This window comes from Passer domesticus, chromosome 9 (genome assembly GCF_036417665.1).
Source record: "Passer domesticus isolate bPasDom1 chromosome 9, bPasDom1.hap1, whole genome shotgun sequence".
NCBI lineage: Eukaryota > Metazoa > Chordata > Aves > Passeriformes > Passeridae > Passer > Passer domesticus.
Window position 1 is genome coordinate 35,287,877 of NC_087482.1, and position 25,212 is coordinate 35,313,088.

Sequence of the window (25,212 nt, forward strand, 5' to 3'; positions counted from 1 at the left end):
CCTCCAGGCTGTTTCAGCTCCTGACTGGGGCTTGGTGCTGATTCTGCTGTGAGGGTTTGAAAGCTCAACATGGAGATCACTGACAGTGGAATTTTAGATGGGATCTGGGAGCCTACAGTTCCAGCGAGTTCAATTTGTTTGTAGATGTTGTGATCTCTCCCAAAAAACAGACCGGGGACTCTTCCCATAGATATGGAGAGACACCACCCCCGCTTTCCTTGGCAGGGGAGTGGGACTAGGTGGTCTCCACCAGTCCCTTCCAACCTTAACGATCCTGTGAATCTTTGACAAGGTTTTAGCAAACACCCTTGGAAAGCCTCAGATGATTTTTGTGAGCTAAAGCAGCCGAGGTTTTGCTGAGGCTCAGGGCTGCTGGCGCACTGCCAGCGGCTGTGGGCGGGCAGGGGACAGGACAGCGAGGCAGGGACAGCCAGCATCCCCCAGCAGGACAAACTGGCTCCAGCGCCACATCGGAGTGCAGAAAGAAAGAAATGAAGTGCTCATGGTGCTGCAGGGCCAGAAAGCTGCGAGCAAGAACGAGCTGGTTCCAAATCCAGCTGGGCTCCGCCCGCCTCTCCGACTCAGAGAATCGCAGAACCACTTAGGTTGGAAGAGACCTCCGAGATCATAGGGTGGCGGGTCACCACGTTCCGACCCAGAGGCTGGCACCGAGTGCCACGTCCAGCGTTTACCTGAGCGCCTCCCGGGACAGCCCCCGCCCTCCTTCCCGGCCCTACTCCTCCGCAGCCCCCGCGCCCGCCCGGACCGTCCGCGCAGCGCCGCACGCGGAAACGGGCGGGCGGACCCTAAAACCCTGAGCCCCCCTCGGCTGACGGGCAGGCCCGGCGCCCAATGAGCGCCGAGAGCGCCGCGGCGGGGGCCAATGGCGGGGCGGGGGCGGGGCGCGCCGGCGCGCGCTGGGAGCCCCGGTAACGCGCGGGCCGCGTGCGAGGAGCGCGGGGCGGCCGGGCCCGAGCTGCCGCTGCCCTGCCCTGCCCGCCATGAAGATCGAGGAGGTGAAGAGCACCTCGAAGACGCAGCGCATCGCCGCCCACAGCCATGTCAAGGGGCTGGGGCTGGACGAGAGCGGCGCCGCCAAGCCGGCGGGGGCCGGGCTCGTGGGGCAGGAGAACGCGCGGGAGGTGAGCGCGGGGCCGGGTCGGGCTGGGCTGTGTGAGCAGTCCCCTCAGCGAGGGAGAGCCGTGCCCGGGGCGCTCCGTGTGTTTGCTGCCCCGTGAGGCGCCCTGGGGCCGGTCGGGGCCGTGCTTGCTCTGCTCCTGCCCGGGGCAGGGACGGTGGCGGTCTCCTGGGTGTCGTCGTGGAGATTGGGGTGTCAGAGACAACGGAGCCGACCCAAAGCCAGCGGGTTCGGTGCACGCAGGGATGGGAGCATCCGCTTCAGTGCGGGGGGCTGCATAAAAGCGTCAGAGTGCCAGGCTGGTTTGGTTTGGAAGGGGTCTTGAGGACACCTCCCACTGGACCAGGTTGATCGGAGCCTCCCCAACCTGGCTGTGAAAGATCTGTAGAGGATCTGCGGCTCAGGCAGCGAGATCCTCTTGCTTTACTTTTAAACCTCTCTCTCTGTGCTTCGGACTGCGAGAGGGAAAAGGAGCCGAGGCTCACAGATTGAGTTTCGTTTTCTGTGGTTTTCAATGTCTGTGTCAGATGAAATGATTGTAGAAAGCACGTTTTCCTGATCTTGTCTTTCTTTTTGTGTGCATGAAATTGAAATCTTTACTTTTTGTTCAACCTGTTATTTCTAAACACTTTTAAGTAACATTGAAACAAAAATTTCTCTAGCAATAGTTGTGTTAACAGTATAAATGCTTATTTAACTTACAGGCATGTGGGGTTATAGTGGAGCTAATCAAAAGCAAAAAAATGGCTGGCAGAGCAGTGCTGTTGGCAGGACCTCCTGGAACTGGCAAGGTATTATTTTTCAATTTTGTTATAAAATGAAGTATTTCCAAATCTGTTTTAATTTGTCAAAACCGTTTCAGAGTAGCGGTTACAAAATGTTTTCATATATCAGAATCTGTTTTCAACCAATGTATTCATGTAGTTTTCTAATTGATATTTTAAGTTTTGTGGTGTCATTGACACTGGCAGTACCCAGTGGTGTGTTCAGCATCTTTAAGTTGAAACCACCTCTTGTAGGTTACTAAACACATAGGTAACAAGGGCTCTGAAAAAGTTTTAGAAGTTACTTTTATATTAAAAGCCAGAATAGTTTTTGCTTGGTTTACTTTTTTTCCCCATGCTATTTATTTATTTTTGACATCTGTATCATCTGTCAAATTCAAATGCCCAGCTTTGTGTTTTCAGGGTTTTTTTAAAGGTCTTTGGCCAAGGGCACCTGTGTTGGAGGAAGGTTGTTATATGTGAGAAATACACATCAGACAGAATAGTCTTACTATTAAATGGGTAGTTGATGTGTAGAAGGTGATACAATGAGGAAAGTTAACTTTGTGCAATAAGAATAGTTTCTTAATTCTCTTCAAAAGTAATGTCTGGTTTGTTTTTTTTTTTTTTTTTCCATTTAAAGACTGCTTTGGCTTTAGCTATTGCTCAGGAGCTGGGAAGCAAAGTTCCTTTTTGTCCTATGGTTGGAAGTGAGGTCTATTCCACTGAGATCAAGAAAACAGAAGTTCTGATGGAAAACTTCCGACGTGCAATTGGTAAGTTTCAGGAAAAGAAGAATTCAGTGTTTGCATGATACTTGCTTTGCTTTTTCCCAGTCATCCATAAAGGAAAAACTTTATAGTGGTCAAGCTGTTTTCAGATTTTTATGTGCTTATCTTCAGTGCTGATCCTAATTTAGTGAATCCCTTTCACACTTAGTGGACTCAGGTTTTCTGTTTACAGACTGTAATTTAATTATTGTATTTTTGTTTATACTTCACCAGATTCATCCTCCACATTCACCTCTCTGTTTTGCCTGTGACTGAATAAAGCTGAAAGAAAAAATAATTTTTAGTTTCTTACGTTAGCAGAAATACTTGTAGACAGAAAAATGCTCCTCCTGTTTTTTGTTCTATTGATTTTACCCTACTAAATAAACAGCCTTAACCAGGGGCTCCCAAACAGCAGCATTAGCCTGCCTTACTGTTCCAGTGAGCACAGAGAAGGTTCCATGCCAACTAAATAAACACTGTAACTTAATGTCTTCCTCAGTTCTATGGTGCATTTACAACTTTGATGTAAATTGGTTTAATTTGCAGCACAGCCTCAGTGACTGTCTAAAATCTCTTGCACAGCTGCTGCTGACAGCTGATAAGTGCAGATAGAAGTGGCCTTGGTTTGTGTGAGATTTGCTAGAGAGAGCCCAGTTGATTTTAGTCCTGAACGTATTAACAATAATTTTCCTGTTTCAGTGCCATGTTTCCTCTTGGGCTTCATCTGGCAGCAGCAGGGTGAAGAAGTCTCTCAGTTCTTCAGTGAAACAAAAGTATTCCATTGACTTCTATAAAAAAGCAACTCTCAGTAGTTTCTGGTCTTCTGGTTACCATGAAACTGGCAGGGCCTGGGGGAGGGAAGCCTCAGTAGTCTGCAAAATTTCCTTGATGTGATGAAGTTCCCTGTCAGAGGTTTGGAAACCTGAACCTGCAGGTGGAACTTATGCCATCCATGTTGTCAGTTGTAGAGATAGCAGAGATTTAACAGCCAGCTACATTGTTAGTTCCCTGCATTCCCTGAATGTCAACAGAGAGACACTTCTAAACAAATATTAGAGTTAATGAAAGATGGAACTTCTTTTATTCCTTTCTGTTGAATTCCATGTCACATGTTCGTAACACAGCCTTTATTGAATATTTTTATGTGTAAAAAAAAAAATTCTCTGAATTATTTTAATGTACTAGTAACCATCATTTCTTATAACTAAACACTTTCCAGTTGGGTTTTAATCTTGGGTAGGTTTTAGCTTCCCTGCTTGGTAAAGAAATATTTTACAAGGGTGTATTTTTTAAAAAAAATTGTTCTGTGCAGTGTAGTTTGGTTTGGGTGCAAGCGAAGCTTCAGCTCACACCTCCATAGTACTTGAAAGTATTAATTTAGGTTTTATTCAGTTTTGTTTGTATGTCTCCTTGGTAGCAGGTTCTGTGTACATCATCATTGCTCATATCATGAATTTTGCTTTCAAGGGGTTTAGCCACATGAATTTTAAAAATTATCAGAGATGTTAACATCAAAGTTTTTACTTAATGGTTGGGTTTTTTTTCCTTGGAAACTTCAGTCTGACTAGTTTACATCACTTTATAAGAAAGTAGGAGTTACTCTGAGTTTAGAGATTTTTTTATTGTTTATCTTTTAATAACAGACTCAACATACTCTCCTGGCCAAGTAGTGTTTGGGATGCAGCAGAGAGGTTATAATATGTAAGAAACCTAAAAGGACAGAGTGGAAAATAAGGAGATCACATTGTTGTATGGGTTAAAAGAAATTTAACCTGGGAGAGATTAATCCAGTATAGAGCTCATTAGCGTCTGGTAAGGATGATTATAGCAGCTAATGTCAAGAGCTCAGGTGCAGTGCTGCAGTAGCCACTTCAGTGGTGTAACTGTTCCTGGTGTTGCCAAGCTGTGCCTGCCAGTGGGTTCAGCAAGCCCTGTTCAGCTCCATGGAGTGCTGTTAAACCAAAGCATCAAACAGCCCACAATTGCTGCCTTGGATTTGTGTCTCATTTGGAAGGAGGAGATCTCTCTAAGAGCCCTTCTGAGAATGAAGCTTGTAGTTGACACATACATATTCATTTGAAATCAAAGGATTATCAACAGCAAGTTCAAAGCATCAGTTACCTTTGTCCAGAGCATGTTCATATGTGAGTATTTTCTACAGACACCTCTCTAGGAGCACATTAGTCTGGATTAGAGGAAGGCTTCTGAAGCAAATCCCTGGGTTTGCCCTCGCTGACTTGGCTTTGACTTGTGTTGTGGAGCGGAATGAGCACATGAACTGGATTCTTTCCAGATGAAACAGAACTGGAAGATTCATTGCATGCTTCAGCAGCATACAAATCATACCCCAAACACAAACAGGCTGCCACTTTTTCAGAGCAGGGTAGAGCTTGTGCTGGATGTTTAAAGCAAAACAAAGAGGACAAGCAGACCTGGTCCAGTTTGTGGCAATAGCAGTTTCAGTGTGCAGATTCCCATATTGCTTCACACTTGTTGCTTATGAACCAGTGTGGTGCAGTCTTGTCTAAGTCAGTTTTTTAACTCAGAGGTTCAATAATTTCTATCTGGTGCTTTGGCATACCTGAAGAACACTGAAATTAACTTCGTACATAACTGTTTATCTCATCTTAAGTAAGAGAAAGCAAACATTTCTTACCAAGAATTTGTCATGTTATTCACAGTTAGGCTTTCTCACATTTCAGATCCTGGTCTGAATTTGGGCCCAGTAGAGGGAGACAGACCCATATTTGTCAGTTCTTTATAGCCTCTATCAGCAGCTCAAAATTACTGGTGAAGTGTCTGATCTATTTCAAAGCAAAATGAAAAGTTACGGAACAAGCAAAGGTTTATAAAGTCACAATACCCTCAGACCGGGCAGGATGACTTCCTCATATCCTGTTACAGCCCATTCATTATTTTTGGTATGGCATGTGTGTCTCATAAAATATTTCATGGAGTTTCTTCAGATGTGGATTCTTTGAACTTCTATGTAGTTAGCACATACATAATTGTAGTGGTGGTGGTGATGATAGTGGGTTTGCTTTGAAACAGTCTGCCTGTAAATGTCTTCAGCTCTATATTATTTTTCAATTTAAAAATCACAGTAATTGTGATTAGAACAGAAGATAGCCAGATATTCTGATGATTGCTTGGCTGTCTGAAAAAATAACAAAGTGAGGATGTAATTTTCAGCTATTTTGAAATTATTTTAAATTTTATCTAGCTCACCTTTTGCTATTAACTGGAAAAATACTTAAAATTATACATAAACCCTTTAGTAATTTTATGATGTTCTAGCACAGTACCTGTTAATCAATTTGTGTTATATTTTTAACTCAGTTCCTAAAATATAGTTTTTTATGAAGTTAATTTTTTCTTCAATATTTTTGTTAACTTTGCAGGGCTTTTTTGATGGTCCAAAATTGTGTAAATCTCATATTAATGTCACTGGTTTCAGAAGATGTTCTGTGTTTCTGGCTTTAGCATAGGGAGCAAATCAAGCAAATTCCCTCTTTGTGGGAGGAAAAAGAGGCAGAGAATCCTAACATTTGCTTCAAGAACTAATAATAAGAATAGAAGAAAGTAATTTCTGAAAATTTAATAAACTTCTTAGCCAGTCAGAACTTGCCTGAGCTTTCATTCTGATGCACAGGATGAATATTCTCACTTAATATTGAAGAGAACAATAATTCAGCTTTCTGTCTTTAAAAGTAAAACATTACCATGAAATGTAATGCACCCTAACAATAGATTGGATTTTGTTGACAGTAAGGTAGCAGACTCATAAGTGTATACTGAAGCTATTTAAAACAATTTCTTGCAGGGTTGAGGATTAAAGAGACCAAGGAAGTTTATGAAGGAGAAGTCACAGAACTGACTCCCTGTGAGACTGAGAATCCTATGGGGGGATATGGCAAAACCATCAGCCATGTAATTATAGGACTCAAAACTGCAAAGGGAACCAAACAGCTGAAGGTATGTGTGGTAGAGTCTCCGAGATTTCCTTAAGTATTTTGGGTCTGCAGCTTCTATTTTTAGCACTTCTTATTTCCATTTTAAGCTCTTGATCCCTGTCTCTGTCAAGTGGGGCTGCCAGGAGGCTGCTTTCTTTGGCTAGGCAACTTTATCCTGACTGTTGATCTGCTTTATGTAGAATATTTAGATATTGGTCTTGTGTCCTACTAATTGAAATAGGAGATAAACCCATCATCACTTGGTTAGCAGCTGCTGTTTCTCTCTTTGGCAGCACTCACCTGTATGTCTTCAAGGAGTTAAAAAATGAGTTTTAATAGAAAGAGATCCTGATGCAATTTTGTAAATGACAAGTACCACAAAAAATGGGCTGAGTTGGCAGTCAGCTTCATTCTGTCTCAGTCTGTGATACACTCTGACCCTGGCTATAAATTAATGTTCATGGTAATAAACATGCAAGAAAGGCGTTGTTTGGTTTTGTTCTCGTGATTGTCTGGAAGCAAATTTTTGAGGATGGCTTGGGAAATATTGCCTATTTAAATATAAATTATTCTTTCTGTCACATCTTTTCTTTCTACATGGGGTGTCATGCTCTAGTGAATATTTGATAGAGAACTGGAAATTGAGCTGGTGTGTTGCCAGCTCAGGCCCACTTTCCTTTTGTTTTCTTGTCTCCATTCAATTTCCCTGTCAGACTTGGAGAGAACTAAAAGCTGTCTCTGTTGTTAAGTATCATCTTTCATTTGTTCACTCTGAAAACAAGGAAATGAAGAGAAAAGTGAATAAACATGTAGCAGGAGAAACAAAGGCATCTAATGTATTCCACACCCACTCTCCCTCACAGAGCTCCACAAAGGATAAGACTCAAGAAATCAAGGAACATTGATTCATATATTCAATGCTATAGCCAGATTTTTTATAAAAGTTTTCCTAGAAAGCGGGAGAACTACTGTTTCTTAGGTATAAATACATTGTCATTACTCAGAGCTATGTTTTGTAGCTGGTACCATTATGTTTCTGGCACTGTCACTTCCTTTTGGATAGGAGATTTTTTTGTAGACAGTAAGTTTTGTGCATCTTCCACATTTATTCACTATCCCTACTCCAAACGTTACAGCTTCATAAAGTCCTATATTGTCAGGGTGAGTTGCAGTTTAATTTCATCTGATGGGAGTGAGCTTCAAACTGAATTTCTTTACCTTGATTACCATAACAATATGGAGCTGTTTTGATCAACTGTGCTGTTTGCTTGTCTCCAGCTGGACCCGAGCATTTTTGAGAGTTTGCAGAAGGAGCGAGTGGAAACTGGCGACGTTATTTATATTGAAGCAAACAGTGGAGCTGTCAAGGTAAAAGAAAAGTTCTGTACTTTTATGCAGGTGTATGTTTTTTGCAGACCTTTCTCTGCCTTTGTCAGAAGGTTCTCTGATTTATTAACCTTAACTGACATGATATGGTTACATGGAAATTTTAAAAAGAGCCCAGTGCTTTCCTTATCGGGAGAGAAAAGTCCCTTTTACACCCAAAGGATGTGGAGATCTGGTTCACAATTAAGGTCATCTGGCAAGGAAGCTATCACTGATGCTGTCTGGATGAGTTTTCTTTTCTGTAAGATCAAGGCATCTCTGCGGGAAGAGGGGAAGAACCAAACAACTTTAGTCTTTTTCAGGCTGACATGTGCAACGTATTTAATCTTTCTTTTATCGCTCTGATATTTTCTCCACAAGATATATACATGTAGAAGGGAATACTGCATTAGTTAGCATTCTTTTCATATCTGATTTAGAAAGTGTATAGTGATACTTGCTGTTTAATGGATGAGCATAATATTTTCTATCATAATAAATCACCCACCTACAAAGGAGGTTCTCCCAATCTCTGGTTAATCTGCTGGATTTGTCCTTTAGCAAGAATTGCATACAGTAAAAGAAGGGGAGAGAGGAGTAGAATATTGTTACCACTGAAAATATCAGGTGTTTCTCAACAGAGTTTTTGAGCTTTGATCAGCAGATAGGGTATGCCTGTTGCTGAGCAGGGAGTGGGATGTCTGAATTGTCAGCTGAAGCATTTCAGAACTGGAATTGTGAACTAACCATGTTATCAAATTCTTGTCACTCAAGGTTTTGACACTGAAATTAATTCTATACCTGGGTTTCTTTTTTTTGTTCCTCAGAGGCAAGGCAGGTGTGATATCTATGCTACAGAATTTGACCTTGAAGCTGAAGAGTATGTTCCCTTGCCAAAAGGTGATGTGCACAAGAAAAAGGAAATTATTCAGGATGTCACCCTGCATGACTTGGATGTGGCCAATGCTCGACCTCAGGTATCTGACTTCACAGATGAAGTCTTTACAGAAAAATTATTTGAGATAGATGCGATGTTACCAGAATAATTGAGATGTAGGAAGTTGAGCTAACTCACCCTCAAAGACTGCACTGTAGGAAAAGCAGTAGGTGTCACACCTGGAAGGCCAGTCCAGCTCTCCTCAGGGAGGTCATGCTGCAGCTGGCTGCCTCAGGCCCTGCCATGGAGGTTCAAGAGGTTAAAGCAGTTGCTTCCTTGAAATTCATGCCCCTGGTCATGGAATACTGGTCAGCATAACACTCGTAGCACTACAGAGAACAGTCTGGGAGTTGTAGAACAGCTTCCACACAGGTATTTGGGATCCAGACCTTCACAGTTAATGCAAAATCCAGACCCTGCTCTCTTTCCCTCCTCCGCTGTGCCCCATCACTTGCAGAAAAAGAGCATTGTGGGCTGTTTCTCTGACCAGAAAAAGAGATTATTGCTTTCTCTCTAGAAGGAAAGCTGCCTACAGGTGTAAGGTAGAAGCAGCCAGACCTGCATGATTTCATTTAATGGAAGTTCTGAATGCAGATTAATATATTCTGCTGTTTATGTTTTTATAACCATGAAATGGAAACTACAAGGACTGTGATAAAAGGTGTTTTAAGTATTTTTGACTGCTGTGAATTGTGTTAATGTTCTTACTTATTTCAGAAATGTTTCATAGCCACTTGTTAAACTTTTTTGTGAATTTCAGTAGGGCTCTGCATGTGTTGCAGCAAAAGAGAAATAGAAAATAGAAGAATTATTCCTTGCTGTGTCTTAACATAAATCCACTGTTGAGGGAATTCTATCTGTGTCAAAACCAGAAGTCACTAACAAGTTTAAAAGCTGGAATCCCTACAGTAAAACAATACAACTCTTTAACTGAGTCAGTTTCAAAATAATTTGCAAAAAAATTGTTTTATAAAAATAATGGTATTAAAAAGTTATAAAATTTAGAATCGTTCTTCCTGTGTTGATAGGCTGAACACCTACTGTGCATGCAGGCAATCCAAGTCTCTGTGTTCCCTGACAATTTCATTCCTTCCGAGTTCCTCTGTGACAGTTTTTTCAAGAGAGGATATCTCATTTTGGTTTTTTATGCTCTACAAATGAGCAAGGATGAGGGGGTGGCTAGGTGATTATGTTTAGAGTACTCCTGTGGTGAGCTGACCTAAACTTTGACAGATTATCAAAGACTGCTGCTATAAAGTATTAAGTTAACTCTAAGAAACAACTTCTTTAACCAGCTCCTGATCTATAAAATTCCCAAGGTGTGTGCTTACTACACAATCTCAAAGCTGATCTATCACTTTCTTTTCCTAGGGAGGACAAGACATCCTTTCTATGATGGGACAGTTGATGAAACCTAAGAAAACTGAAATTACTGGTATGAAACCTGTATGGCATTTTGAGATTATGTGTTTTCCAGTTAGAAAAGGATTAAAAATAGAGTTAATATATTTAAATTAATGCATACATAATACATAATGCATACATAATATTCATAAATACTCAGATTTCCAAAAGCAGTGATAGAGTTGCTGGAATTGCAGTGTCTGGAGACAGTATGAGTTACTGGTTTGTTTATGGAGTGGTAAAATGTATCCAGTGCTCTGCAGCCACTTTCTGGGGAGAGGTCAGAATGCCAGTGCCCATCCTACAGCATTCCTGCCACAGTGTGAGGTTCAGGCTTTCAACAAAGAGCCAAACTGAATGCAGAAGTAATACACAAATTCTAGAAAATGGTGTAGCACTCATACTGAATTCTGGTGGAGAAATAAAATGGCACCTCTATAACAGCTGTGTAAGGACATGATGCTCCACATGCACTGCTGCTCTTCCCACCTGCAGCTCTTTGGAGAAAACTGTATCTACACACAAATTGCTCTCCTTTTTGCTTTGTAAGAAATTATGCTTCACTAACTTACTATCTAATTTTAAATAAAAATCTGTTTAAATACCTAACTGAATTGTAGTTTTTTCAAGTATTTTATCTGTCCCAGAGGTTGCTTTGCTTATTCTAATACCAAATACATTGATGTAACGTCTGGGATAGCTTTGAGAGCAGTAGGTTCACAGAAACTTATATAGCCTTTTTTTTTTCTTTTTTTGGTTAAAAACATCTTTGCTGGAATGGAGTAGCAAGATTTAATTCTTTCATTGATGTTCTTTTCAGTCATGCTTGGAAACTTCAGTAAGGTTTTTGTTTAAAATGAGGTTTGGTTTGACTTCTCCACCCCTACCAAACTCCACCAACCTACAGCAATCAAATTTTCATGTGTGAATATTTCAGTTAGAAATACTTTGTTGCACAGATATCTCCCCAACATAGTATGAAATGTCACAAAATTTTAGTGTCACAGGTATTTTCCTTGTGGCAGTAAGATACCAAACCATGGAAAAGTTCAAGGAGAATTTTCCTTGCTTCAAGCTTTACCCTCTGACCTATAGTTCACTAGCAGAACAACCAACAGTTTCTTTTTGTTCTCAGACAAACTTCGAGGAGAGATAAATAAAGTGGTGAACAAATACATTGATCAAGGCATTGCAGAGCTGGTGCCAGGTGTGCTCTTTGTGGATGAGGTTCACATGCTGGATATTGAGTGTTTCACATACCTGCACCGAGCACTGGAATCTTCTATTTCCCCCATTGTCATCTTTGCTTCCAACCGAGGAAACTGCATTATCAGGTATGATGTCTAAACTTGGATTTGCATTGTTCAAAAACCTTGGAATTAGCTGTGTCAGTAGAGTTACAATCTTAGAAGGCTTTTGTCTCTGACACTGACACCTGTGATAATCCTCTGCATGAGTTGCAAGCTGCATTGGTGCTCAAGAGCTGCTCATGAGCTTCATGATGGGACAAGCATTTAACACCAGGCTGACTGGAATTCCTCCTTTCCTCTGACACTTCCTGAATTGTTTCACTTCTGGGTGATCTGTGACAGTTACCATTGTCATTGTGTACCTCAATACATCTGTTACCTGCACATTAGGGCCATCAAAAGCACCAGAGCTACAAACCTCTAATGCCATTGTTTCCTGCTTCTGGATTATTTTAGTGCTTGCAATCCTAGTGCCATCAGGCTTCAGCTTCTTGTTCAGACTGGTAAAGTGTGTCACAGTTCAGCCTCTCCCTTTTCCTGCTCTCTTGGTCTGGTGTCTTGTGATTCTTCAGTCCTGCCAACCAACTTGGTTTTCATTTCCACTTCACTTTGGTATTTTGCACCCACAAAATACATTCTTTGCATGTTCAGTAAAAGTTCTCTCCTCTGATTTCAGAGTCTTCTGTAAGTTCTACTACTAGTTTGTGGTCTAGGTCTAATTATGTCTAAACAAGCTGTCATTAGCAATGATTGCTATACTTTGGATTGATTTAATTCAGCTGTATAACCAGCTTTTCATTTCTCTCATAGTGGCTCATCTGGTATTAATCTTTCTCTGTTTGCATTGCTTAGAAGTGAGAATGATAAGCCCTTCAAAAATGTTTAAGGTGGACATTACTGCATTGTCTTTGCAAAGATATAAAAAAGCTGTCTTGTAAAGGAAGTAGAGATCTGTCAGCATGGATTCACTGTAGATCTTGTTATGAAAAATCTGTGATTTAAGAAAGGAAATTTCCCATATAATAGTGACATCTAATACTGGAGAACCATGGCCAGAGCTGCAGCTACTTAAATACTAGCACTGAACTCAAAAGTGTAATTCTTTACCAGCACTTCACTGTTTTTACTGCAATCTGTGTAATTCTCCTGAATTAAATCTGGGTATCTTTCAACTTTACAGTAAATGACAGTGGTCTTGGGAAACCAGGAGTGCCTGTGTCTGCAGGCTGTGCTGTTGGGTGTTGTATGTCAAACAAATAAAATGGTTGGGAATCTAGATCCTGCCCTATCCTTCATACAGAGACCTAAACCTCTGAGTTTGCTGGATTGCAGGCATGGAATGTAAATCACCAAAGTATTCACTGGAGGGACTGGGGAGAGAATGGCGTGCTCAGCAAAAGGGGAGGTTGTCCAAATGGATTATAGTATATATAATTTCTGCTGATACTGCTAAACAACTTAGCAAGAATGATTTGCTCCTTGCTGGAGGATTCCTTGGAACATTAGATAAGGCTGTATTGTGAGATACAATACAAGAAAGCACCTCTCACTGTATTGTGGGAGGCAAGTTTAAGAGCTCCAGCAATAGTGTTTGTTTCCCTGGGACTATCTGGAATGAGCCTTAGACCAGAATGTTTCCTGCCTCTGACCCAGGGGGTGTGTGTCTCTGTGGACACACAACAGTTGTGAACTATTGTAGTCACTCTTTACTGATTTAACTAAGTCAATATACTGAACTCACAGTAGTATCTGATTTCTTTCTGTTTGGTTTCTCCTCTAGAGGCACAGAGGATATTGTGTCTCCTCATGGAATACCATTGGACCTGCTGGATCGAGTCATGATTATCAGAACCATGCTCTATACACCCCAAGAAATGAAGCAGGTATGCACAGGATTTTAAAGAGCTTGTTGCAAGTCCAGAGTTGTGCACAGCTTCTGCCTATTCTGTTATTGTAGAGATGTTTGACTCTGGTCACCAGGGCTTGTGCCAGAAGCTTCCTGCTTGTTAAAATCCTGCTTCTCTAGGAGTCAGTACAGTGAGCTGGTTAAAGCTGTGCTCACAGCTTCTCTGACTCCCAGCCACTGAGGAGCTGCTTAGCACATGTGGAGCTGAAAGTGGCACCTCACTTGCAGCAAGGGATGAACTGTTAGCTGAAGCAATCTCTTGCACAAATGTGCTTTCCATAGTTTGCAGATTTCAGCAGGTAGTGCTTTTTTGCTTGTATAAGATGAAGTGTCACATCATGGGATCTTTAGTCCCAGACCTCAGGCTTTTCCCTCACATGAGACATGAGAGCACTGAGGAGTATAACCTCATGTGCTGCATTTTTGCCTTTGTGCCTTGTACTGTAGCTTTAACCTACTGGGGCTGTCTCCTGAAACGGGGAGAATTTTTTGCTCCTAGTTAAATTTGGAAATGTAAGCACAGAAAGTGTTGCAGAGATATCCTTCCAAATGCCTGGAAGTTTTCCTGTGGGGCCATCACAATGTATTGTGTATTGATTATAATGCTTGGTGCCATTATGATGCATTTTGTCAAAGATCCCCTCTCATTAGGCTGTCAGTGCTGGGAAGTGACACAATGCAGAAGACATTAGGGTTTACCATGTCAATTCTTTGTATTATTTAAGAGATAGTGTCAGTGGAAGAGTGTGTTATGCCAGATAATGGTCTCCTGCTGCTGGAGAAGTGCCAGGGTGATGTGGATGCATTTATGGAAGAGGCAAAGCTTCATTTCACTTGGTTTGAGGAGCTTTTCATTGATGATATCCTAAGCTGTTCTCAGGATGATTTTTTTTGTACCTAAAGGACACTTTGAAGCATTGTGGTGTAGATTGCAGTAGAAGCAGCCCAGTCATTTAACAATACAGTTAGGTTTAGTCTACAAAACAAATTTTCATGTGTGACTTTTACTCAACCTGGGGGTATTAAAGGCTGTCTGGATTTCCCTGTAGCGTAAGTGAATTCTGTGTAGTTAGTGCTGTATTACCATGCAGGTAAGACACTTTCTGGATGCTGATGTTCAGAATTCTGAGCTGGGTAAGTGCTGTCATTTCCACCCTCCCCAGGGCTGAAGGAAAGGAAGTGTTCACACTAGCATTTCCTAAAGGTAAAAATTGAATTCAAAAACTCAGCCCCATTAATCATGTTCCCATAGTCAGATAATCTCATCTGCCCTTAAATTAAGGCTTTTCAATGGCAGCTTCTCATGGGAGAAGAGGAGGAGCTATTGCACTTAACTTTGGCTTCTAACTAAGTACAGTTGGTGTGGGGGTAAAAACACAGCATAAGTTAGTTATCTATTTTTACTCTCATTTGTCTTTCATGTTAGGAGGAAGTTCCTGCTGCTGATGTTTCTGTGTGAGACTCTTTGCCTTCACAATTGATTCTTTTATCAGCACAGAATCTGGTCATGTATCTACTGAAAGTTTGTAACCAGTTCAAAATATTTTTTGTGTGTGTTGATAAAGTAGAAATCCCATTTCTACACAAGACACACTAGAATAGGGGAAAAATTCACTTTTATGCTTATTCTAGTCAGGTGGTGTTGTTATCAAACTTTTTTTGCATATGTGCCTTAGATACTAAAGGTTGTGGGATGTTTTGTTCCTAATGTATTTCACCTGATAAAGACTTGTTTGCCTATTCCATAGTAAATGCATATGTAAGCAAGAAGTGGATTAATGGCTTGGGCTCTAGTCCTTTGGTAATGTTCTACCAGGTTACTAGATAAAAAGTTATTCTAAAAAACATTGTTGAAGATGTGACATTCAAAACCTTGTTTGTAGGAGAGGAAGAACAAAGTAGCAGTGTTTGAATGAAGGGAAGGGGATGTCTAGGTGATGTACAGGTAAAAAAATCTTCAACCTGAAATTGCAATTGGCAGCAGCATTGCCAATATTCAGTGCACATATCTTAGCACCAACTTTCTGCCATTTCAAGCCCCTCTCTTACTCTGCTCTCTGAGTGCATTTTTATGGCTTTAATTTAAACGAGTGCTTCTTGATATCTTGTTTACAAAGCTGCCAAAGTGAAAAATACCTGTATTATATGAGGCTTGCAGTTCCAGAGTTATCTCTGCACTACAACACAACATCATTATCCAGTCTGCCCCTTATCACTCAGCTGGTAATACAGACTACAGAGAGACTTGTGCCACTTTTGTTACAGCTTTATATGCTCAGGCTTATTGGTGATATCTTCCTCTCCAACTTTGTAAAGATCTTCAAACTGGTACAAGCCTGAGACTGTTCTTGAAAGATTAGATTCTTCTTAGTGATTTTTTTTTTCTTCTTGAAGGAATAGGTGAATCATAGAAAGTAACTTTTTGATTTATTTTGCTGTCTTCTTGTCAATTGAATAAAAAGTGTGTTGTGAGCCGCTAAGGAAAGGGTGCAGATTTCTGGAGGGCTTTTTGGAGGGCTCTGCTGTACAGCACCAGTGATACACTGCAGAATTCAGTAACTGGTGTAGCTATCCAAAAGCCTTCAGCTGCCACTAATTTCTAACATACATTTTCTATTTTCTTATATAAAAGTTCTCATGTTCTGCTCCTTAGTAGTAGATAGACTTGGCTAAGTGTGCAGAGTTGTCGTGAAGGGTTAGCAGTCCAGATGTGTTACTTTACCTTTCTGGTGTGATAACAGTTTTTTTAAGATTGTTTGCCTGTTTGCTTAGAATTCTACAAATTCTGGTTTAGTGATAGGTTACACCAGGGTAACTGTCCACACCGTCTTGTTTTGTAGCATGTCTCACCTCTAAGCTGACAGTTTACAGATACTAAGTTCAGTAATTTGGCATGTTAATTGTTTGGGCACTTACCTCACTTACTCTTCCCAACAGATCACAAAGCTTCGTGCTCAGACAGAAGGGATTAATATCAGTGAAGAAGCTCTAAACCACTTAGGGGAAATTGGTACCAAGACAACCCTAAGGTGAGTTGGGCACAGTTTTCTATTCAGCATGACTGGATCTAAAGCCACTGTAGGATAACTCACTGTTGGAAGCAGACCTTTACAATGACCTTTACAATGTCATGGTCTGTTAACAGTCATTAAAAAGAGTGGTGATGCTCCTGTTTTCTTCTTTAAAGAATGAATGAGCTGGGGTGCTTGCTGACTTTCTCATACTGCTGGTAGAGCTCTGTTTCCTAGCAAATATCCCAGCTCTGTGTATCATCAGTTCCCTGGGATGCACTGAATTGTAATTACTCATCTGCCTCTGTTTGATCACAGGTATGCTGTGCAGTTGCTGACCCCAGCTAACCTGCTTGCCAAGATTAATGGGAAAGACAGCATTGAGAAAGAGCATATTGAAGAAATAAATGAACTTTTCTATGATGCTAAATCCTCAGCAAAAATCTTGGCTGATCAACAGGAGAAGTACATGAAATGAAAAGCTTATCATGTTCCATGCTTTGAAGTAGCTTTAACCCTTAGCCAGGGCTGGCATAGTTATTGAATGAGAAATGTTAATGGTTTGTCTCTTTTGGGACTGAAGAATATTTAAATGTTGGACTGCTTTGTCAGGCCAGAATTAACTATTGAGTGTTCCTATTCCATTATCAACAATAAGATGCTCCATGGTTTGTGTGTAACATCTTAGTCTCCCCTTTATCAATATATGTGACATTAGTAGCTCTTGGCCCATCAGTTTTGTCTTAGATTTTGTTAAAGAAGAGCTCCAACTGAAGTTGATGCTTAAGAACAGTTTATTTTCTTTATGAATCCTGTTTTAAAATAGTTTCCTTTTACAGATTATAACATTTTGGTTTTGAATCAAAGTTTGTCTGAAGTGCTTTATAATAAAACATGTCAGGAAGATTGGAAGTGTGTGTGTGTGTTCACTCTGGGTGTTGACCTAAGAAACAATCAAAATAAATTGGAATTAACAAAACCAAATATGAGTGAAATGGATCTGCAACACAAAAATAGATTGCAGCAAAGGGAAAGATTGATTGGGACCTTTTAAAAGTGTTTACTTCTTTGTAGGATTTGGGGTTTATTTTCTGAAGACTTCCTTGGAGAATGCAGAAGTACCTAAGAGTTACGTTTTCCCCATTTAAAGCCTTTCCCCCAGAGAAACTTAAATTTTTCTTGAATTTTCCTAAAGCAGATTTTAAAAAAAATTGTTTCCATCATGATTAGCTATTTTTTGCACTATCCCCACTTTCTTGATCACTCAGAATCAGGAAAAATTTTCAAACTAAGACTGGAATCCCTCTCTGCACAATTCAGATGAACTTCAGCTTAGTCTTGTGTTCACAGTTGTGTGAAGCATGGATACCTGATTGCTTCACAGCACTTCCAGGTTAAATGATTAATGATTTAGATCCCTGTAACACTGACATACAAATCTCTGTAACCACATAAATGGATGTATTGGAGCAAAAATGGAGAAGCCTTAAGTGACTAACCTCACATTTCTTATTAGACTCTTTAGGGATTTAAAACTCTCTATGTGCACTACTTAAATAAGCATTTCTTGGGGTAGGGTGGGAAAAATAGTAACTTATCACAGGGGGGAAGGTTTAAATGTCCTTTTAGCATATGCAAAGTGGACATTGAAGAAGATGACTTTTCAATTAACTCATCAAAATTTTAATCTGTGTTCCTGATTGAGACACTGCCTCACAAAGACCAAACATGCTCAGCCTTCTGTGAGTCCTTCACAGGAAGTGATTCCTGTGGTTCCTCATGTGGGGAGAATCCCAGTAATGGCAAATTAGGAACACTTTGGGAGGGTTTTTTTTGGTGGGTTTTTTTTGTGGGTTTTTTTTTTTTTTTGTTTTTTGGGGTTTTTTTTTTGGGGGGGGGGGAGTTGGTTTTTTGTTGTTGTTTAGTTCTTAAAGGTGAAATATACCTCTGTTAGTCATTTTGCTTTCCTAAGAGGTTTTCTTCTGAGACTGTGGTAGTTAAAGAAGCTGAGATTATCGCAAAGCTATAGCATGCACATTTGTATAAAATAATTTACACGGGTTAATTGATACATACCAAATGTAACAAAGCTCCCTTGTTAAATCAGGGAATTCTGCCTTCTAAAACACGCAGGAGCTCAGTCATCATCTCCTTGGGGAAGGAGTCCAACTGCTAAAAATCTCTGTCCTCACCCCTTTATGCTCCAGAGGCTTGTCTCTCCCTTGTGCTGAAGTGCTGTTAGTGGAAATTGCTAATGATTTTTCAGCTCCAGTAACTGTAGACTGGACAGCAGAGTCTGCTGGGGAGAAAAAAAATAGAGCTGGAAGGAAGCTGGGTGGTTTGGATTAAATAATGTTTTGATCATATTCTACCATTTCAGTCATGTAAAAACCTGTCCCATTCTTCAAAGTAAAATTCAGTGCTCTTGTCAGCCAGCCCTAATTAGCTTTTGTACTTTAAATAATCTACCTACTCCTTTCTCTACATTTGCAAATAAACAATAATGACAGATAGATTTAATGAATTATTTTTGGTTTATCTGTGAATATTTTTGGCCAAGGAACATTCCTGCTTTCAAACGTAAAAATTCACTCTAACTCCAAATGAATAAAGATTGCAATTAACCTAGCAGAATAATTTTCACAGTGCTTCTAAAATCTCTTTTTACTGTGGTTGGATGGCACGTTCTGTTTTAGTGCTATGGCAGCACAGAAAGAGACACAGTGAATTAAGCTGCTGCATGATCAAAATTGAACCTTCTTTTTTCTGTTACAGTTTGAAAGTCCTTCTTGGCAATGATGAATGTAGTTATTTAAGAATATAAGTACCATTTTTCTTTGAGTTTTCTGAAATATCTAACTGATCAATTCAGAAAGAAGTTTGAATAAGCCCTAAATAATTCTGAATGCCAGAGCAGTTCAAAGGCCTAATCAACATTTGATGGCATTGGCTTTTTAGTGATGAATTTGTCTCTGTTCCAAAAGACCTACTGGGGCAGTGAAAGGTGGATTTCCTGGGATACTGAAATCTTAAGACCTCTGTTGCCACTTAACCATCAGCAGGAAGGGGCAGAAACTCTTGTTTCTACTTTAGCAAGCCAGTTGTTTCTTTGCTTACAAAATGTTCTTTATAAAAATACCATCTCTGTAAAACTGGGGAGAAATATCTGCTCTCACAACAGTTAAAACAAGTGATTCTCTGTAAAACTCAAGCTGGGTAGCCTGCCAGACCTCAGATACAAGCAAAGGCCTGGGAAGAAGTGAACTGTGAGCCCCACACTGCAAATAAGCAGCTCCATCCGACCCTGGTTTCACAGCAGACCTCATGACTGATGGTACCTGTCACTTGAGGCTGACTGCAGGTACAAGGGTACTTCAGGAAGAAAACAAGATCTCAAAATACACACAGGGGAAAGCAGCAGCAATCAAACCAAATCAGTTTTCCCAAACCTTGGGCAATTTCAAAAAAGGAAGTTATTAAATCATCATGTAAGACCATCCTTACCTCTGCCAAGTCTGTGCCAGAGCAGTGGCTGGTCCCAAAGGATCCCCAGGAAGGAGCAAGGACCCTTCTAACAGGCAGAACTTGGTGCAGAGCGTGCTCAGGAGGGGCTGCTGTTACCCACAGGTTTTGCTCCTGGAGGTGCCCCACTTTTCCCTTCTGCACCCTCGTGTCTGTACAGCACAGCAGCCCTGGCCCTGCAGGACCCTGTCCCCGAGTGCCACCTCTCTGATGGCCATTAAGTGCCTGGGGAAGATGTAGAGCTGTGCTACAAAGGGAAAATCCTTCCACTCCGGACGGTGAGGCAATGTTTATCTAGCCTATTAAGGGACGTCCAGCAGACTTACTGGTGTCAAAGCTTTGCCCATGAAAAAAGGTCTTTCATATTACTGATAAAAATAGTTCTGTTGAAAGAATCACTGCACCATGTACAATAGGTGCTGCTGAAAGATCTTCAGAAAAAGTGGAAATACTTCTGACACAAAGCTGCCCCTTGAAGGAGGAAGGCACAGGCAGCAAGGAACATTCCTACCAAATAAGTTTGGTTATTAATATTAAACGTGAAAGAACAAACTATTATTTTAATTCTTTTCTTTCTATTCTCCACAAAGGTTGCACTTGATGCATTAATCTTCTCAGGGAAGTTTTTACAACCGATTGCCTACACACTATGAGAAGTTTCTCCATCCATTACTTGCAGGGAAACGGGTCCTGCTGTATAGGAAAATATTTGTTACATCTTATCAGGGTGACACATAATCTAACAACAATTACAGCAAGCCCATATTTTGTACTATTTCGTTTTCAACGTGAAAAATAGTTCTAATATTAAACCTGGGGTGGGTGGGGGTTCTAGTAACCAGTTGAATATTATAAGCTGTGATTGCCTTTCAGTGTGGAGCGATGCCACACTTGGATCCTGCTCTGAGGCAGGGGACACACATAAATCCAGTGTACGTGCCTCCTATGCAGATGCCATGGTCTGGTAGTACCTGAAAGTTGATTCCTCCTGTTTGTACACACTGAGGGCAGAAATTGCTGTGTCTTCAGTTTTCATGTGGCCAAAAGCATTTAAAACAAAATTAACCTTTGGGAGAAAAACGGGAGAAAGTCTGAAAGCTGACCCAGCCAGGAAGCCACTACTGTCAGGAAAACTCAGGACTATACATATCCTGAAAACTTCCCACCTCAAAAATTGGTCCAGATGCCCTCAGTGGAAAAAGCTTTTATTCCCTTGTTGCATTGGCTGTTCCCTTTTGAAATTGGGGTGCCCACAAACAGCACCAGGGTGACTGCAGCAGCTCAAAGCATGGTGAGAGTTTTGCTGTGGGTCAGCAGGCACGAGACACAGGTAGAACCTTACCTCAGGCTGCAGGATGGCCAGAGTGTGTGCTGCTGTTACACCTGGGACCTGTTTTATTCCCTGCAGGGCCAGCAAAACATTCCCCAAAACATTTGGGAACCCTTCCTCTGTACCAATGCCTGCACTCACAGCTGGAGTGTGAGATACATCAGTGCTCCTCAGGCTGGGAAACACTTCAGAGAGGTGAAGATGAAGATGCTTTTTATTTCTTTTGACAGAAAATACCCTGGTATTCAAGAGTCATTACCGGCAGGAGATTATTTTAAACTCCACTGTTCTCATCCAGCCTCATAATGCCCTGAAGCAGACAGGAGCTTTTCATGCCTAACATTTTGGTTTCTTTGAAAGGAATGAACAAGTGCCATGCTCTGGACCAGCTCTGGGAGCTGGGTGTGAGCACACTTTGGGCTCTCAGTTCACAATTTGTATCTCTTCTGCCTGTTAATAGCTTTAGAGTCTGTGCATCCATGCACATTTTTAATTGTGCATGTCAAAGTGAGTCATTGACATCAGCAAAGTAACAGCACTGATATCCTGGGAGTTACAGCCATAAAATCTATTTAACAACATTTTTATAAAGTGAGGAGGCCAGGAAAAAAGCAGACTTTTTTTCTCTTTAAACAACAAAATTAAGAATTAATTTATTTTTATTGCAAAACAGTCTAAACGACCTTCACTTGGGTTTTTATTTTGGGTGCCAATTCAGGATTTCCAAACAGAAGAGACTTTACCTTGTGACTGTGCAGCCTGCACAGCCCTGCTGGGCTCCCTGATCTCCAGCCCTGGCACCAGGCTCCCAGCTCTGCCACTGCCCATCTCCACTGGCTGGCAGCCCCACCACTCTGCCACTAGCCAGGGGAGCTTCTGACGGTTTTCTGGTGCAAAACCAGGCAAGCAGGGGTAAAGAGGAGAGATCTGAGCACGTTTCAGATTGGAAACCAGACACTGGAGGGGCTGGAAGGACAGCAAAGAAGCAAAGGGCACGCTCACATCTGCAGCTGATACTTGCTTTCTTTTCCAAAGAAAGTTCAAATGCCTGAGTCTGCAGTGAAAAGTGGGAAAATGGCACAACTTGAGGTTTCACTGCCAGCTCAACATGGCCTGTGATTCCACTGATGGTGCAGATCCTGTCTCCTGTGGGAAGCTGGAACCCACAGGGACAGCTGAAGGCAGCTGCCATGAGAACAACACCCAGGCTGAGTTCCAGCAGCACAGGAATAGTCAGAGGGGCAGCCACAGCTCCTGAGCTTTGGGAGCACAGTGGTGCCAAGAGCATCAGGGTGCCCTCAGCCAGCCCTGGGCAGAGCTCGTGCAGAGGCTGCTGCCATGCAGGGAGAGGGGTGCACTGGGCTCCCCACAGCAAAAGCCATTTGCCTGTCCAGGACATTTGTCCAGCAAGTGTCAGCAAGGACAAAAGCAGCACTGCCAGCACACACCTGATCCCCCAGAACTGGGGCACTGTCCCTGCAATTGTCACCCCCCAGTGCACTGAACTCCCCTGCCAGGACAAGCTCTGCCTTACAGGGTGCTCAGCACACTTGGTGTGTTCTGGGTCAATGATTCACCCCTTGATGCCTGGCTTGCTCTTTTCTGCCCCCTCAGAAATTATTCCCCCTCCACAGCAATGGTGGTTACCTTCAGGGATCAGACACTTTTGCATGGGACAAAACAGATTTTGCTTTCAGACAAATCTGTGGCTGCCAGGGAGCCCATCTGAAGCCACTGCTGCAGTGCAGAACAGCAGAACTGGCACTGCCAGATCCCAGAGACCACAAAACACTCTGGATTCGCTTCTGGAAGTGGAGACGTTGCCCAGGACAGCAGCAACCGCCCACAAAACCCCAGCACTCAACCACAGGGCCCCCACATACACCCACTGTGCCCCTGCAGAGGCTGCTGCACCTCTCAGAGCTGCTGTGGGGCCCCGTGACACACACCTCACCCCAGGTGTGTTCAGGTAACTGAACTGAGCCCCAGAGCTCTGCACCAAAGATGAAGCAAAGCATGAAATTTTTTAAAACTATCTAGTAACCTTGTATGTGTCCTGAATGGGACATCTGTTGTTCAGTTTTCAAAATCATCTTGAGCACTTGAGTTAGATATTCCTGCTCTTACAGTTTCATGGACTGCAAAAAAATGTTACCAGACAAAAGCATTATTTACTCATTTTAGCACCAACAAAACACATCTGAATCATCTCTGCAGAGTATATATGAAGGGTTCACCCTTTTAAGCATCTTCTGAGGCTGTTTGGACAGACCAAACCAACAGTGCCTGTCTCCAACCTGTCTCACATCCTCAGTAAGATCCACACAGAGACCAGAGCTCTGCTTCCCTCTGTGAGCTGTGTTTGTCCATTCAAATTCAACACTTGCTTTGCTTGAGGGAAACATTCCTCAGGACTGTTTTCACCACCCATTCTTACCAACTTTTATCCCATCCATGTGGCTCCCACACCCACCAACCACTGCCTGCAGGAGTTATCTGCTTCCATGGAGAAGGCAGGGAGTAATCACCACTGAATTTCTGGAGACCAGATAGAACAAACTGCTTCTTTTGGAGATGCTGCCTAACCCTCCCTGCTTTCCTTCTGATCCTGTGGGATTTGAGACTGCAGACCACAGAGACCAGCACCCCTGATTTTACAGGCAACCTGTTTGATACAGATCTTCATATAATCCCCACTTTCATCAGGATAAAAACAAAACCAGATGCAGATTAGCAAATCATTTGTAGGGACACGAGAGCACAGAATGAGAGAATGACTGCCAAATGCTAATGCTAAAGAATTCAAGCCCAGGGGCTTCATACCAGGGAGGGACTGACAAGTGTAGAGCAGAGCTGGACAGCCAGGAAAGCTGCTGAAAACCACAGGAGATAACTGCATTTGAGGACATCACTGCTGATCCCTTAAATTAAAATAGACACCTTCCCTAAATACAACAAAATGAGCTCCCCCAGTGCCTCTCACAGATTTGGGCACCTGCTGCTCTCCCCAACCCCCAGAACAGGGCTGACAGTGTCTCTTTTACACCTGGGGTGGAATACACCCCCACAAACTTCCCCAGCTGCCTGCCCCCAACACCAGTGCTTGGATGGGCTGCAGGGTGTGCAGGGCTGGGCACCTGCAGTGGGATCCCTCCTGCAGTGGGATCCCTCCTGCAGTGGCCCTGTGCCACAGCACACACCACAGCACTGCTTCAGCTGAGACAGATCTTCATATAATCCCCACAACACTCAGAGCATCCCCACACCATTCCAGAAGGCTTTAAGCATCCACCCACACACAGTAACACCTTACCCCATCAGAGGGCTTCAGCCATCTGCCCAAGGAGAGAAACATCCCATCACTTCAGGAGGCTGCAAATATCTGCCCTTCTTGTTCTTCAGCTCAACCTTTTATCCCCTCATGCTGATGCACAGCACCTGTGTGCCCTCTGCTCCCTTTGGAGGTTGGGCAGTGCCCCTGGGCACTCCCTGGCTCATTGCTGTCAGTGCTGCTCACCTGCTGCTCACAGCTGTGCCCACTGGGGATGGGGCTGGGCCAGCCCCACTCCAATCACCACAAACTGTGTGCCTACAGCCCAGGGCACAGAACGTGTGGGCAGAGGCTCCAGGAAGCACAACATTGCAGCTTGGTCTGTAATCAGGGCTCCAGGGAGGCTTTGGGCCAATGCACAACAAGCCCAAGAGCAGCTGAGCCAGGGGCAGCCACGCTGCAGCCTGGAGACAAGGGCATCCTGCCCTGGAGGGCAGAACTCCTCTGGGGAAACAAGGCAGGTTCTGCACCTTGCTGCCAATGATGGCACTGTGGGTTGAGTCTGGCTGAAACCAAAGGATGGACAGA

General features: G+C 42.4%; 1 protein-coding gene and 3 long non-coding RNA genes across 5 annotated transcripts; 2 read left to right on the top strand and 2 right to left on the bottom strand.

Annotated features, from left to right (window-relative positions):
• Nucleotides 1-898: 898 nt before the first annotated feature.
• On the top strand, nt 899-17,413 carry RUVBL1 (RuvB like AAA ATPase 1). The gene is made up of 11 exons (XM_064432707.1): nt 899-1,142; nt 1,843-1,929; nt 2,546-2,678; nt 6,499-6,650; nt 7,907-7,996; nt 8,821-8,970; nt 10,302-10,365; nt 11,470-11,668; nt 13,365-13,467; nt 16,428-16,519; nt 16,820-17,413. The coding sequence occupies exons 1-11, from the start codon at nt 1,002-1,004 to the stop codon at nt 16,977-16,979; spliced, it is 1,371 nt and encodes a 456-aa protein (XP_064288777.1). The 5' UTR covers nt 899-1,001; the 3' UTR covers nt 16,980-17,413.
• On the bottom strand, nt 2,897-5,470 carry LOC135308007 (uncharacterized). The gene is made up of 4 exons (XR_010368575.1): nt 5,332-5,470; nt 5,108-5,256; nt 4,797-4,979; nt 2,897-2,954 (listed from the first exon to the last, which is right to left on the bottom strand). It is a non-coding gene; the product is annotated as an uncharacterized LOC135308007 (long non-coding RNA).
• On the top strand, nt 13,474-15,855 carry LOC135308008 (uncharacterized). The gene is made up of 2 exons (XR_010368576.1): nt 13,474-14,327; nt 14,582-15,855. It is a non-coding gene; the product is annotated as an uncharacterized LOC135308008 (long non-coding RNA).
• Nucleotides 17,086-24,727, bottom strand: LOC135308006 (uncharacterized). Of its 2 annotated transcripts, none has more exons than XR_010368573.1 (3): nt 24,667-24,727; nt 18,578-18,800; nt 17,086-17,444 (listed from the first exon to the last, which is right to left on the bottom strand). It is a non-coding gene; the product is annotated as an uncharacterized LOC135308006 (long non-coding RNA). The 2 variants fall into 2 exon arrangements; XR_010368574.1 differs by having other exon boundaries at nt 18,578-18,797; nt 24,667-24,726.
• Nucleotides 24,728-25,212: the final 485 nt, after the last annotated feature.